Below are 15,704 nucleotides of genomic sequence, written 5' to 3' on the forward strand. Positions count from 1 at the left end.
AACTGATGCTGAAATCTCTGCAATGCACACCAGTCACTGATTACTAGGTGGACTCTCTGTTCTGATCAACAAATTGATTGTTCTGTCAAAAGTCTGGGCAGTGAACTACAAGAGAAAACAACCTTCTGACATTAGTACCCTCAGTCTGTGTAAACAGAGGTCAAGGATTGAGAAGTTGAGACAGAAAAAGGGTCCATATTTGTAGGCATAATGGAAATCATATGCATGAGAAAAACAAGTTCAACTTTGTTTCATTGTTTCCCATCCTTCGCCTGACCCCGACCACCAAGAGATGTGCAGTGTGTTGGCTCCCTAGGTCTGTGCAGGGCCATATAAAGTGTCTTGGTTTTCTTTCTTTTTTTTTTTTTTTTTTTCCTTTTCTTTTTTTTTTTTTTCCTTTTCTCTCCTTTCTTCTGTTTTAATGTTTGTACTTCAGACATTCTAGAAGTGCTTAGGTGATACGTTTACCCATCAATTTGCATCGCTGGCTCAAATTCTGAAGTGAACAGCTCCTTGTAAAGTGGAGGAAAATGCAGTCGTACAATGTCTGGGTATATTGCTTTAAATGCCATAAGCTTTTCTGTATGTCGTCCACACAGTGCTCGTAAAGTAGACACTTTGCATATTAACTGTAAAAAAATTAACGTAAGTTATATGGTCATACATGGAATCAGGCCTCCCAATCTCTCTCTTAGGATTAAATATCTCCCAAATACTTTTTGAAACACTTCAGTTGTTTAACATTTCAGATGCATAGTCATGGATGCTTGGTTAAGAGTTAAAAAAGAAAAACAGTAAGCCACTGAAGAGCTGTTTAAGCAATGGATTAATATTATTTATGAAATAATTTTCTCTAAGTTCCTCTGAACAGAGTATCATTGGCTTTTCTCACTTGCCTACCAAACACTGGATTGATATTTAAGTCCTTAATGGCTGGATCTTCATTCATGCAGCTTAGTCCTTCTCTTAGAAGGTGCCAGTCCTTACTAATTTTAAACCCCACTGTATTATGGAGGGAACTGGCAACACAGCAGATGAGGTGAAAAGGAACAAGCCAGAAAAATATGTACTTAAAAATAACACTTAGGGTGCTCCCTGAACTTACTGGCTAAATTATTTGTATCAAAACACATGAAAGCAACTTTCATCTAACAAAGGTATCCAAAGTGTACACTGGGAAACAAATTAAATGAGGTAAGGTTTGAAATGGGGACAATCTGCAAAGCTTGAGCTGGACCATTCTGCTTCTATTGTAATTAATTCTGTGGTGTGAAGCTAAGCATAAGCTTTATGGCTCTGTAAAGTTCTAGAAGTAACTGGCTCTGTAAGGAAGTGCAAATCCTTCCCCAGTTCTTCAGATTCATCTTTTTTCACATGGCATCACTTTACCATTGTTGAAAGATAAGGTGAAGATACTTTAGATTAACATAAAAATACGTACTATCTCTTTTATTTTCCCTAGGCATCAGTGTTGGAAGAACTGCTAAGAAAAAGGCTGTGTGTGGAACCTATGGAAAACTGAAACACAAGGTTAGTTTGGGTATTGTACATTATGACATTTTAATTGTCATGCAGGTAGAGAATTCACAAGGGTTAAAGCATGTATGTTACAGAACTGAAATAGTTTTCTGTGTGGCAGAAATGTTGTGAAGGAGAAGTACAATAGAAACCTTCATGGCTTTTTGTGAAGTCCAGCATTACAATAGCTCTTTTAAGGCCCTGATAAGCCTTGTCTGCTGATTTAACCTTTTCTTTAGTATATAGTTACCACTAAACACCTGGATTTTGAACAAAGAATTCTGGGTTTATAAATAAATTAACTGTGTAAAAGCTTTGATACTCTTACTAGGATATTGTTGTGGTGGTTTGGCCCTGGCTGGGGGCCAAATGTCTACCAAAGTCACTCTATCACTCCCCTTCTTAGGTGGACAAGGAAAAGGGTAAGCATACTTTCACAGTGATGTGACAGCACAGTATGATTCTTACCTTTGTTAGAATTCCATCCTCTCGGTGGTTCTTCTGTAGGACGTGCTGAAGTGCTAGCTGGATCTTCTGTTGGAGTTTTTCAATTTTTACTTTCTCCTGAAGCCATGAGCGATCTAAATATAAATGGAGTTAACACCTCTAGTACTGCACACATCAATCACAGTGCACCAGGAAGTACTGTGTCTGTTACAGATTCATCCTGTTTGCAGCCTTCCCTCCACTTCTTATATAACCTCATACAGAGTTTCAAATTTGATGGGTTTTAGAGTATATTTGTGTGCATTTAAAATTACTTCAATAAAGCCCTGAATTAGAAGAATGCAGTGTATCTGAATACAACTTAGCAATCTTTTGCTAACAAGTTCTCTAAAATGCATAGCATTTACAAAACAAAGCTACCAGCCTTTTAGTGGGAAATTAATAGATCACAGAATTAACAAGTAGTTGGAGTGATCTCCTAGCTAATATCTACAGAAAAACACAGAAGCAAGTATTCAGCTATTTAAAGAAGGAAAAAAAAAAAAGGCAGCTCCTGAACTTCCTAGCAGAAAAGTAGTATTAGCTGCTGTATCCTTTGTGTGGTGGCAGAACTGTGGGATTCTGTGTCTTATGTTCCCAGACATAGGGCTAGCATGCTTCTGATCTGGCAAATAGCATGAAAATGTATTTATGATAGCCTCATTAAACCACTGTTGCTAACAGATTCTTCTGCCACCAATCCTGAGTCCACTATGCTGCATTCAAAAGCAGAGGGTTTATTCCTTTCGGTGTTGTGCCAGACAAAATGACTTTCTGCAGAGGTACCTTGTTTCACTCAACCAAACAGGCCTTCCCAGGACCTAGAGTACTGTGCATATCTACTTGAGATTATCAAGCTATTTTGATGACGGTTATCGTAGATGCAGGCTGATTCTTATGGTGACTTTTATGTCTGGCACAGGAATTCTCAGTGTACCATTTCATGATGAGGTCAGAAACCTAAACTTCCTTGCTGCCTTTGTACCACACTTAAAATGGCAGCCCTGTTTAACAGTCCTGTGGTGACACTGGAGTCATTCTGTCATGTGCTTGAGATAATTCTGCTACAGCTGCAAGTTCATAGATATTGAAAACTGACTGTATAAATTCAGTGGCTACCTTCTGCCTGTCTCACCTAGATTGACCCACTCATCTCACACAATCTCCCTCACATGCATTTAAGTTGTTGCAAGGAAGTTGAGTCCTCAACTAGGTGAAAATTTGGAAAACGAGAGCTTAGATTAGAATTTCTAACTTAGAGAAATGTATTCCTAAATTCATTACTTTAATGTGTGTATTAAATAAACATTTTGGTCAAGAAGGAGACAATCAGAGGATATTTCACACTGTCCAACACTCTTAACATTATCACTAAAAAGACTTCAAAATAAAGAGGACCTCTACCAAATAAAGTTATCGGAAACCTTTATCTCTTACCTGCTGACATTAAAACAAACGCAGAAAACAAAGCTATCTCGTCTTCTGTCAGGTGCATAGAACATAAACTTTTTCCAAATTCAAACACAAAACTAATGAAGTCTTCACAACCTGTCAAAAAGAAGGTACAGCTCATGCCACAACACTTAAAACTATTTTAGAGCTACAGAGTTGCTGATTTACTTCTGATAGAGGTGAAAAACACAGATGTTAAATACTTCATAGGTTGATGGTCTTCATCTTAGTAACTGTGGAACGATGGTAGCGAGATATCACTTGCACCTGAGCTTATTGTTCCATCCCCACAAGTCCCCAGCTCCCACACCCTGACAGGCATTATTTTGAAGATTTTGCACACTGTATCTTTTCCATATTTGGTTCTTTTGGGGTAAATATGGATTGAACTGAAGCTATTTTCAAGGTCAAAATTGGTTTAACATTGTTTCTGTTCTGAGTGGAACCTTCTCATGTCGCTGGGGCCTGGAGGGTTGAAATGTGCACTTGAAAAGTGCTGATTTTAGGAGTACTGAGCGCATAAAAGAAAGGGAGAAGAGAGGCATACAAGATACATGCATGAGCAAAGGGAGAAGCCCAGGTCTGAAAGGGTTTCATGCAGAAAAGGAACTCTGTCTCCTTTTCATCCATTCAGTTGTTCACACAGATTTAAGTCAGGTTATTGCTGCTGTTACATATGCTGTTAACACAGTTTGCAAAAGTGGAGCCCTACTTTGGAAGGGACTGCAACCTGATTGAGGAGGGCTCTCTTCTGCAGATCACAATCATAACCCAGCCTAATTTTCTGGATGTAGATGGCAACGGATGGGTTATGTTTCACTGAAACCCACACTTGATACTGCATTCTCTGAACTGTTTGCCCTTGGCCTACAAGATGTTTTAGAAAGGCAGAGAATACTTCAGTAATTCTATGGCACTCTCCACTACCTTATTTTCACTGTCCTCCAAAATGGCTTACATCCCAAATCTATACCCAGTGAAATGCATCCTTTTAAAATCAGCAAAAATCTACAGCAAATAAATATCAAAATCAAAGTGTGGTTTAATAAAAAAATGATTTACAACATTTTACCTGCAAATAAATGGACTTTGCATATTGTAAAACATTATTAACATCTTCAAAGCAGTGATGTCAGTCTATCCAAAATTAGCTTCAAATCTACTGCCTTTTCCAACAGGGTACATAAAATATTACGCTAGATATGAAATCTGACCTTCTGTTCTCAACAAATGTTTGCAAACTGCTCTACCCTGATCTAAGACTTGAATTTCAACACCAACAGTCCTTTACTGCATAGAGTTAAGGTGTTTTAGCTCCTGAAATCAGTTGACCTCAAATAGAGCCAGCCTGACTGCTTACAAAATAAACAGTTCGAACTTTATCACTCTTTTATTTGAATATTGTAGTCTAAGCTTTGAGAAGCAGCTATGTACCTCCCCCAACTGCCTTTTTCGTTTTTTAAGACACAACACTTGGACATTTCCTTACCTAAGGACTTGAAAACCTCTGGGCTAGCATACTTGCCATCAAAGTAGACTGTGTTGTTCTGGGAGTCAAAGGCACGGCACATTCTGATGAACACAACCTCTAAAGACCCTAAAACAGAAACAATGTATGTTTGACTATTTAAGTAGAGACTTCAGTTGCAAAGATTAAAAAAATGTCCTATGCTCTCCATTCAGTATCAGTAGAGGAGAGTAGTAGGTTTCTGTGGTAACCCCTTTAGAAGTTTTAGCTTAAGCAACTTAGTAAATGCTAATAAACTCTAATGATTTTTATTAATGAAGTCTCTGATGTCAAAGCAGCTGAGATTTATATTCGCAAAGCTTTGACAACTTCATCCAGTATTTGCAAACTGCATTACTTCTACCACATCTTTCACAGAACCATCTCGGTTTTACCCTTGAACCAAGTTACTCAATATTAGTAAGCCAAAATAAAAATGTGACTCCAACTCTTCCATCTGTACACATTCATTGCTCTCTTTGTTCACCATAAATATTTCACGTGTAAACTTGAACTTGTTCTATCCAGAGTAACTAAGAAGGTATATTACTCCAAAGACAAGCTGGAAGGTTTTCCCTTGTATTATTCTAAATTATTGTTGCACAACATACATACACAGTCTGTGTACAGAGTCACTGTATACAGATAACATCTCAGTCATAACTATCAGAAGCAGACCTTAAAACTGACCCACATACCTGCTTTTAAAAGCACAATTTGATCGTTTTGACACAGCTCCATAAAGCCATCAATGCGTTTGGCAAATTCCACTACATACTGTATAGCTTCTGTTATTTTGACTGCGCATAACTGCCACATTACCTCCCTTTGCTGTCAGAGAGAAGAGAAAGTGAAAAATTACCGATCAAAGTTTGGAAAGGCTATTTTCATAAAGTAAAACTGAGTTTAAAAAAATGAATTCTCTCCGGCACTCCTGGCTACAGTCTGCTTGTATAGGAAGGGGAATTAACCTCAAAGCCAAAGCCTCATGTGGATGCATGACAATGCAAACATGTATGACTTCTTCAGTGATATCAAAAGAGATCCAAGTTGGAGCATTTTTATTTCATAAGCCAAAGGTGTCAAAGTATGATGATTCTGGTCATTTCATTGGGAAAGATGATCATATTGTTAACGACACAAGGCATGCAAGTAGTGATTTTTTTCATATGTAGACAAAAATTAAGAATGAAATTAACTAATGAGTTAAATTTTTTTGATGGAAATGAAAAGTGCATTCAAAGAACAGAGTGCTTTAATAGTGCTTTCCACGTCAGTTTTCCATAAGAAGCCATTTGGTGGTAGTTTGTGGATGGAAGGCATGTTGGAAATTTAAACACTGACTGAAACAGACAGTACCCACTGGTTGGACAGCAGCACTGTGCTGCTCTTCTGAAACTACATCATGGAGAGACAACTGTAGAATTAATCAGGATTGCAGCCAGGCACTGAAGGCTGGAAATCTGACACAGTTCTGTGTTTATAACCTCAAAACAAACCACACCAAATTACAAAACTCGGTGGCTTCAGCTTTTGTTGTTGAGATGCCACTTAGGATGGAAAAAAATGTCTCTGGTTTCTTATGCCTATCAGTCACAGACAGATAGATTTTAGGAGTTATCTGTCTTCTAAAGAGAGAGTATCTCTTTAGTGGATTTACCTTTTCCTGTACCTGCAAAAATCACAAATGCAAAGGAAATCCTAGCTGTTTTGCTGCTTTTGATTCTAGCATGTTATTCTGTTGAAAATGCACCAAAAAAGTATACATTCCTGATAGTGAATAGAAGGCAGTGAAAAAGTGAATTTTACAGTGTGTTATGGAAATACCATGCTTTAAAAAAAGCATGCCACAGCTTGGTGTTCTTTTATACCTTGTTCTGATAGTTCTCGATTTCTTCCTGCAGAAAAGTCTGCCATGTTATCTGCTGCAACTCCTCTCTTAAGTACTGGCAAGTTTCCATGTGTGACTTGGAAATATTCTGTGCAAGATGTTCTAAAAGAAAGACCAGAAAGTGACACACATTAAAAATGCAAAGTGATACCTTCAGACATAAGAAAAGGAACATATTCCAGGTGCAACAAGGGGGTGGGAGAGGATTATCTGTTAGCAAGAAGTACTTTCATTTCAATCTCCTTGGATGTTGCTTTATGAAAATCAACCCATTTAATGCAAAACACTAGAAAACCTGAAGAAAACAAAGCAGAAACCTGCTTCCTGAGGCTGCCAGCCCAGCTGCCTGGGGGCTGGTGCACCCATTAGAGGGCACTCTGGGCACACACACTCCCCCCGGCAGAACAGGGCTGGGGCTTGCATGCCCAACACCAAGCAAAATCCTTCCACTACGTGGCAAGATTGGTGTAACCTGGGAGCATTCAAAACATTGCACATTCAGTAAGTGGCCTTTGCTGCCTTTATTAAGATAATGTCAGCTTTGAAACTAAGGCTGAGAAGTGCATTATTAAGTAAAGCCACAGAAAAAAAGTCCACATGAGCAAGGTGATGGACCCCTTGAGTTACAGGGCAGGAATGTCTGTGGGGACAGCCTTGCTGAATATAGGACCCTATGTGTCATGTATAGGGAATGCAATAGCACTACCAGCCACACAAGAGAGCTTCAAAAGCTAAAATCACTTGTGTTTTATACAACAGAAACTTTCCAGTGAAGAGATACAGATAGTTACCACCTGTCTAGTGTTCTGACAAGTGAGACACTACCACATGAGGCTGCCTGTGAGGGAAAGGTTTCTTTTCTACTCTCATATAATCTGAAAAATGTAGGAAAATACATTTATTAGAGAATCCAGATAATAAATATAACACACTCAAGTCTCAAGAGTCTTTTCTTCAGCTTTAGAATAGCTGCTTGGTTAACTGCTTATGATTTAAAGTTTCCATACAACATTTTAATTCCAAATAAACTGTTTTCTTCTGTTGTACTTGGCTGAAAGACCCATAAGGCAGATTTATTAATAAAACTTTATTCCATAAACTTTAGGACACCTTCAAAAGCCTGAATAGCATTTAGACATCTGAATTCCACTTCTACTTTGTCTTTCTCTTTTCTACCATGACTTGTCATGCATCTGTTCTCCAGTTTAGCATGTGACAAGCTAGAGGCCTGGTAGCTTGTATCACTCAGTTCTACAGCTGGTTAGGCCACTGAAAAGGGAGGCTTAAAATGAACAAGAATGGTGGTCATTAGTAACACGGGAGTATTCTGAGAGACTGTTGTAAAACTTGCTTTGCTAACAACCAAACCTAATACTTTACAAATTGAACTGCTGGGCCAATCAGTCTGTTTATTATCATGTCTACTACATTAATAGTTTGATGTAAGACAGTACGTGCAAAGCCCTTAACACAGAGCTGAGGTAAAATCAGATTATATATGCTACCTTGGCAATCGATAACATAGAACATAAGGTCGTTTATCTTTTAGTTGCCATCATCGCTTTCATGTACTTCAGAACATTTTCTTTTTCTTACAAGCGTGTACTTAAAACATTTGCTCTCCCTAGCAGCAACTGACAGCATAACATCTGTGCCCTTGAAGGATAAAGAAGGTGAAATGTTACCCTATTATTCACAAGCCTCAGCCTCAGTTCTGGACTGTATTTCAGCACACACCTAAATACTTCCAATGAACAGCCACACCTTTCTAAATTGAAACCTCAGTCTCTAAGACAAACATTCTTCAAACATTATTTGCTAATGTCAACCCTGGGCACCTAAATCATACTCTGTAGGGTTTAAATGTTACAACTACATAAATAAAGGTAAGCAACATGACACACATTTCAGGCCAGTGTTCCAAACTTGACACCTGGCCTAGGAAGGAAAAGTCCTTTTTCCTTTGAGTTTAATGTAGATCATTTAGTAACTCCCACGAGAACATGTGCAACCACTTGATTGAGACAGAGCTGGGAGCATAGCCTTGATCCTAAAGTTTTAGTCTCATTTTTACTGATCTGTAAAATTTAAGTTATTGAAACTCAAGCCAGACACAGTATGTTGGCTGTCACAATAAATCATATTGCAGAGAACTACATACTGCAACAAAAGAACATAAATATACTGAGCAAAACTGTGTATCATATACTTGCATCTCATTAAAAAAAAGAAAAAAGGGAAAAAAATTAACTTGGAATACTTGCTTTTTCAAATTATTTTTAGGCTTTCATAATAAATTAGCAAAAATGCTGTGTAAGCAAGAAAATCAGTTTTAAATACCTGACTGCTTATATAATTAATAGAATCTTAAAGCTACTTCTAATGTGCTGTTCCAGTTTGTTTATAACCAGTTCACACAGCACGCTCTAACTTGAGTCTCAGATGTTGACAAGTCATGGTTGTGGAATTCAGCCCCAGTGTAATGATTCAGGGAAGAGTTTCAAGCAAATTGTACTACTTAACATGGTTGTTGTAAGGCTCTTAAGGAAAATATCAGAACTTCCTACAGTGGAACGTTTTCTTAACTATCTGGAGCTAGTTTCTCTTCAACCAGTGGCAAGGAGGATGGCCCTCAGATCAGACTGGTGCTTTGCTTTCGTATTTCCCAGGCACAGGTAAAGAACAGAACAAAATCAGCCTCATCGCTTTTCATTGGAAAATACGAGTACTGTGGTGATGAAAAAAAAAGATAAAATGTTCAAAAATAATCTGCAAATAAATAAATACTCTGGTAGCTCAGCACTAAAAATTAGCTTGTTAATCAGGATTCTATTACAAAGGCTGAAAAACAAATGTTACTAGAGCTGATCAACCACAAGCTCCTGGGATTTTTAGCCCAGCTGTGTAAGATGTTCACCACGTACCCTGGTTAGGGTATTGTGCACTTTGCAGCAGAACTGTACTGAAAACAGTATTCTTGCTATTCCCTGCCTACATGTGTCACTTTAATCCAAAGGGTACTATTAAGACAATTACAATGGAAGCTTTTCTGTCTCATTACCTAATTCTGCCATGGACACAGTTGGAGAGGTCTCCCCATTTGTAAAAGAACAATAAGGGAAGAAGCCCGATGCTGGTGTGTAGTCACATATTGGTTCTGGTTTGATTCCATTAATATCAAGACCCGACTGATCTGGAGAAGGCTGTATGTCTAAGTAGAAGCTGCTAACTGCAGAGTCTGCTTTGCTACCTTCAGGGGTATGCCCATCAATGTAATTACTGAGGTCATCATGTAGCTCTGTTAACCCATTGGTGGTGATATTGTATGTTGGTGTTAGTGGTTCTGCCTCTCCTGGTTGCTGCTGGTGGTCTCGCTGCTGCTGCTGCATTCGATGTTTCTGCACCTCCGCATACAGGCTGTCCCTCTGCTTCTTTGACATTCGACCAAACTTTACAGCTGAAATACAGACACACAGCGTGTTACATTTCTACAAACCCACTACCTTCATTTGTCTTGGGGCTTTAAATGCTACACAGAAGGACACAGTAGAAAAGGCAAAGGCAGAAAAGGAAGAGCAGAACTAAGAACCACTTGTCAGTTATAGGTAACAGAGCTACAGCATCTACTCTTTAAAAAGACAGCTTTAATGAGCTACTAAAATTGGACTATTGGAAGTCATTGTTTTAGCTTAATTGATTTTCCACTTCTCTACAAAAAATATTTCATGTTTCTGCAAAAGCTGCCAGATACATCTCTTCAGCATTCAAATACTACCTAGAAAACTAGAAGCCGAAGCACAATATAATGGCCTGAGGTGAGCTGCCCAGTTCCTGCTGGCTGAATCTTCATACTACAAAGTGAACCCAGATGTAGATATAAACATGGGGGGGATCTGTCTCAGAGTATCAAAAGCAAGCTTTACAGACAGCACAGGGGAAGAACCACAGAACCTGGTTTCAGAGCAGCTCATTGACAAACAAAAATGTCTACCTGGTAAATTATTGCTAAAACTATGGATGCTGTGTTCATGCACATGTATATCTCTCATCATAAAATTATTACTACTTTAAGAAGTATTAATAGTAAGTGTAAGCCATCAGAAATAAATGGTTTGCAACATGGAGGAATTCCTAAGAATATAGTATGTGATTTCTGGGCCCTATGTCAGCTGTAAAAGCCTCATAGTTTAGGGAGGTAACTACCACCTTGTACTTTTCTGCAAGAGAGCAAACATGTCAGAGTGGCATGGTCAACCACTTCAGGTTTTTATTTTCATGGCCAGTAAAACAAAAACTAAGATAATGTAACTCAAGAAATAAGTGTCAACTGAAAAAGGTCCCCTTAAACAGGCCTCATGTATGTAGAGTAATACATATGCATTTGTAGAACATGTTGTGTTGTTGTCACTATGGCCGGGGAAAAGACTGAGTCAGATCTTCAAACTGGGTAAGTGATGGCAGTTTCATTACATCTATGGGGGAGGTGTGCCAGTATCAGCTGCAAATCCAGTTCTGATCGAGTTACATAAGCTCCCATTTTACAGAGGTGGGTTTTTGTCATTACATTAGGTGTAATTTTGAACTTAAGATTAACAGCACTGGAACACATTTTCTTCAGAACTCTCTCTCTGAGGAAACAGCATGCTATTTTCTCTTCGCAATTTTTCTGCTGTTCATTATCCAAATGCTTCAATTTCTCAATGCATTGTGAATCAGTTCTGATCTGTACCAATGCAGCAGGCAAAGTGCTACCTGCAACTAGAGTACGTCACTTAAATTGGAATGAACACTCCGAGAAAGCATGAATATAGACTAAACCCTGCATGTTCAAGAAGTGACCAGAGGCAATGCTCTTAATTGGGAGCTAGAATAGATGAGCAGGGGGAAAAAATAATAGTAAAAAGTAAAAATCCAAGAACTTCATACATGCCCTGGTCTATAGGTATTTATGTGAATATATACCAGTATACCAAAACCCCTTGGTGATCTTTCAACTATCAGCTTGATGCATGATTAACTCCTAAATTTCTGGTTGTTTTAGTTGAACACACCACATACTAAACACAATTTTGCTTTCTGCATGTCATTCACACACTAGCAGAGCTCACCATCTCGAGACATCCCCACAGCAAGGCATTTCTGTAATCGACAGTGCTGGCAGCGGTTTCTACTAGTTCGGTCAATCAAGCAGTTCTTCTGCCGAGGACAGGAGTATGTAGCATTGCTTTGCTGACTCCTTCTGAAAAAGCCCTGCAAAACAGAATTGCAAAATAGAAGTCAAGAAGCTGTTAATGGATGGAGCACATAAAGACTCCAAAACATTCAATACCTAATAGTTCAAATGTACTACAGTCAACTAAAGGAAGTTCAGAGGTTTGGGTTTTTTTCTCTCCTACAAATAAACAGAAACCAGTACCTAGTAGGAAACAATTCATTAAAAAGTGTTATGACAAGTACAGAAATTACCTATTTTTTTCACTGACTTTACAGATCCCATATTACCTATGGCACACCAGTTCTTTCCAAAGGAAATAAAAATGAAGTGCAGACCCAGATTTCCTTATTTCCTGTCTTTCCTAGGTCAGCACAGATCTTCCTGTTCTGCTCTTTGGAGATGACAATGGCAAGCTCTGATGTCCATCCTCACCAGTGTGTGTTATGTGATTAAAAATACAGAGTGTGATGCTGAACAGTTCCTTCCACAAAGAACAATTTTTCAAGATTTTGTTCAGCTTGGTGCAGGATTTAGCTTTTTAAGGCGAGGGGAAGCTGAAATAGATTTTACATATTATCTCCCTCTCGAGTCAAGTGCAATGGTTAGACCATCTCCAGAGGGTAGCATGGAAGGTTACGCAGTTGTTGCAGCTTCATTCTTTCCATCAGAATGGTACATGTTACTAACCACTATGCCAGCTGTTTGCTTTGAAGTTCATTACATCTTTTTGCCACAGACTGTCCAAACACAAGCTGGTGTGCGTGTAATACCTACTTCACAAGGATTCCGTGAAGCTGTAGTCATTCTGAAGAGGCATTTGAGATCAGTGAGCATAGCATTTTAGTTTTATGTTGCCATATAATGGATTAATTAATAGTGCTGCAAAGAAAATATTTCCTCAGAAAGGCTGGGCACCTTTTAATTAAAGCTGAACTTTTACCAATGTTTTATTTATTTGAAGGCCACATTCTCAGCACATGCACACTCTGTCCAGATGCCTGGTGAAATAAACAACAGGAAAGAATACTACAAGACAAGTAAGAGACTTTCTAGAAAACTTCATGCAGACAGAAACATGACACAGCACTGACATAAAGCCCCTTGCTGGGGAGGGACTTTTTACAAGGGCTTGTAGTGAAAGGATGAGAGGGAATGTATTTAAATTTGAGGAGGGCAGATTTAGACTGAGGATTAGGAAGAAATTCTTTACAGTGAGGGTGGTGAGACACTGGAACAGGTTGCACAGGAAGGTTGCGGATGCTCCCTCCCTGGAGGTGTTCAAGGCAGAAGGGTTGGAACTACATGATCTTTAAGGTCTTTTCCAACACAAACCATTCTATGGATCTTATGAAGTGAGCACCACTCTTTGACGTTATGCCACTTTAATAAAAGCTTTAGTGAAGAAACCTGGAGTGTAGGAAAATGAGGAGACTTGAAGGTGCCTGTCTTGAATTCTGTTTTCATGGACATTGTTCCTTACCCGTTTATTTTGGTCTTTGACTCTGCATAACTGAACTTTCAACTGCTTTTTAAATGTTTTTCAACAGTGAGATTGTCACTGAGATGGAAAATACTGCACATACTGAGCTCTGACTGAGTGCATTTCAGCACAGAAATTTGGAAACATCATGACTGAAACTGCTGGAGGAGCCAATTCTTAACCAAGTAGATAACTGAATTTCCAGTACTCCTAGGACCCTTAATGGAGCTTGTCACTGCAGTGCAAGCACACATCTGAGTGCCATGCAAGTCTTTAGCAACATTGACCTGAATAGAAACCTAATGATCAAGGTTCTGCATCTCTGCATTACCTGTCCCTTAAAATGTCAGTTCTCCAAACACTTTAACAGTTGCACTGTTGCACTGAAGGACATGGTCACAATATAAACTGTATGGAATCTTCTGCCACCACTGAGATTCTGAAAGTCAGCTTAATTAATATGTAAAGTGAACCTGGCTCAGGAACATCAAAGATGTTTTCCTGAGACATACACAGAGTCTGTATTGCTAGCATGGCATATTTCTCTTTAGTAAGAATGGTCTTGTCAAGCTGAGGATTATTTTTAGTATTATAATGGAGAAAATACTGGGCTTTTTGCTTTTCCAGATTCTCCCTAGAGATACAGCTGCTCAATACATTTGAGTGTACAATGTATCAGCTAAGTTACAGCTTGAGGCTAAATTTTCAATCGAGCAGAACTTCCTGAAACTAGGGCCTTTAAAAGCACTTGCACTTTATAAACCAGAGATGTAGTAGAGAGCTTTTAAAAACAAACCCTATACTATCATGTAGGCATGTCTAAAACATCAGAAGTAGGTGAAAAAAAACAACCACCCTTGCCGCAAACTTCAAATATTTAGAAATGAATGTAAACTTGTCCAGAGAGCTCCAAAACACACATATCTGGGATTGGGGATTAAACTGACAATTAAGTTAAACTAGTCTTTTTTTTTTTTACTCTCAGAGTTCTTTTATATTGTTGTCACTTACATGTCAATTTTTAAAACCTTCTGGTGTTCCTTGGACTCTCATATCACTGTAAGACCTGTGGGGAAGCCCCTGTTGCAGGATCCTTCTGTAATAGTTTATTCCTAGGTTGTTTGCACACACACACACACACCAACCCCCAACCCCCTTTATTAGGAGAGAATTAGAGATGCTCTGTTCTGTTGTTCTATTTCCTTACTTTTGCCAGAGGCACAAAGCTAGCTGTAATTTTTCCACCAGGAAGGAGGAGGTGGATGCATGTGTGGTACATGTGTATACACTGAAGCATTATGCAAACCAGCCCAGGCCACATGTTTTTAATTGCATGTATGTTCACAACCATTAACATTATTTCATATTCAGATGATTGCCTAATGAGCCGCAGGCAGAGTGGACCCCTATAGATCCAACACCAATGAAACTACTGCTGCACTAAAAATGTCACTCTGTGACACCACTCTGACTGAGGGCATGGTATGAACCAAGGCCTCTAGTAGTGAGTGCATGGAGCCCTGCCTCCTTCTCCTGTCAGCAGAAAAATCCAGACGATTTTGATGAGGCGTCACTGAGCTTTGTATGCCACCCTTTTTATGGAGACGTATTAACACAGCACCAGAAGATGGGCAGAACAGGTTGCAAGCCATAGCTTCATCTCTGCATTTCAGACTCCTATTGATATACACAGCACAATGTATGTTTTTTCTTATGCTGCCAAGAAATCAAATTTGGGAAAAAAGGGTGGAAGGACTTTTCATCTGCAAAGTCAGTTTGAAAAACAACTTGTTAAATAAGAACTTTGAAATGTAAATAGCAGGTTTTGCAAAGTCTATTAATAGTGTCAATAACTTCACTGCGCAGTGGCTCAGTGCTGCAGACATTTGTGTCTAAGCTTGCTCCTTAGCAGGGGAAAAGCCAATTGTGTCCCCTTGATGTTCCCCACGGCACATCACAGACTCCTTTTCCATCACAGCACAGGCTGAAAATGCTGATCTCATGTTTGGTCTTTTGACAAATTTTCATTTAATGAATTGATTCCTACAGTTCATTAACATACCCACTTCCACTTCTGTATACACATATGTCTTAATTAGCTGCTCATTGGCTGTTTAATTACAAGAAAACAGCTGACAGCTGCCTTGCTGCATCC

General features: G+C 38.8%; 1 protein-coding gene across 3 annotated transcripts in view; it reads right to left on the reverse strand.

Annotated features, from left to right (window-relative positions):
• Positions 1-346: 346 nt before the first annotated feature.
• The window catches only part of RORA (RAR related orphan receptor A), a 361,957-nt gene continuing 346,599 nt past the window's right edge, over positions 347-15,704 (reverse strand). For 2 of the 3 annotated variants that reach the window (XM_054169266.1, XM_054169267.1), the window contains 8 exons: positions 11,963-12,104; positions 9,916-10,311; positions 6,835-6,956; positions 5,662-5,794; positions 4,946-5,053; positions 3,442-3,552; positions 1,987-2,099; positions 347-629 (listed from right to left, as the gene is read on the reverse strand). In XM_054169266.1, coding sequence (XP_054025241.1) covers positions 465-629; positions 1,987-2,099; positions 3,442-3,552; positions 4,946-5,053; positions 5,662-5,794; positions 6,835-6,956; positions 9,916-10,311; positions 11,963-12,104 — 1,290 coding nt within the window. In that variant the 3' untranslated portion in view covers positions 347-464. The remainder of the gene's footprint in view (positions 630-1,986; positions 2,100-3,441; positions 3,553-4,945; positions 5,054-5,661; positions 5,795-6,834; positions 6,957-9,915; positions 10,312-11,962; positions 12,105-15,704) is intronic. The other variant, XM_054169268.1, reaches the window with a different exon arrangement.

The sequence above is a fragment of the Dryobates pubescens genome, chromosome 17 (genome assembly GCF_014839835.1).
Source record: "Dryobates pubescens isolate bDryPub1 chromosome 17, bDryPub1.pri, whole genome shotgun sequence".
Lineage (NCBI taxonomy): Eukaryota > Metazoa > Chordata > Aves > Piciformes > Picidae > Dryobates > Dryobates pubescens.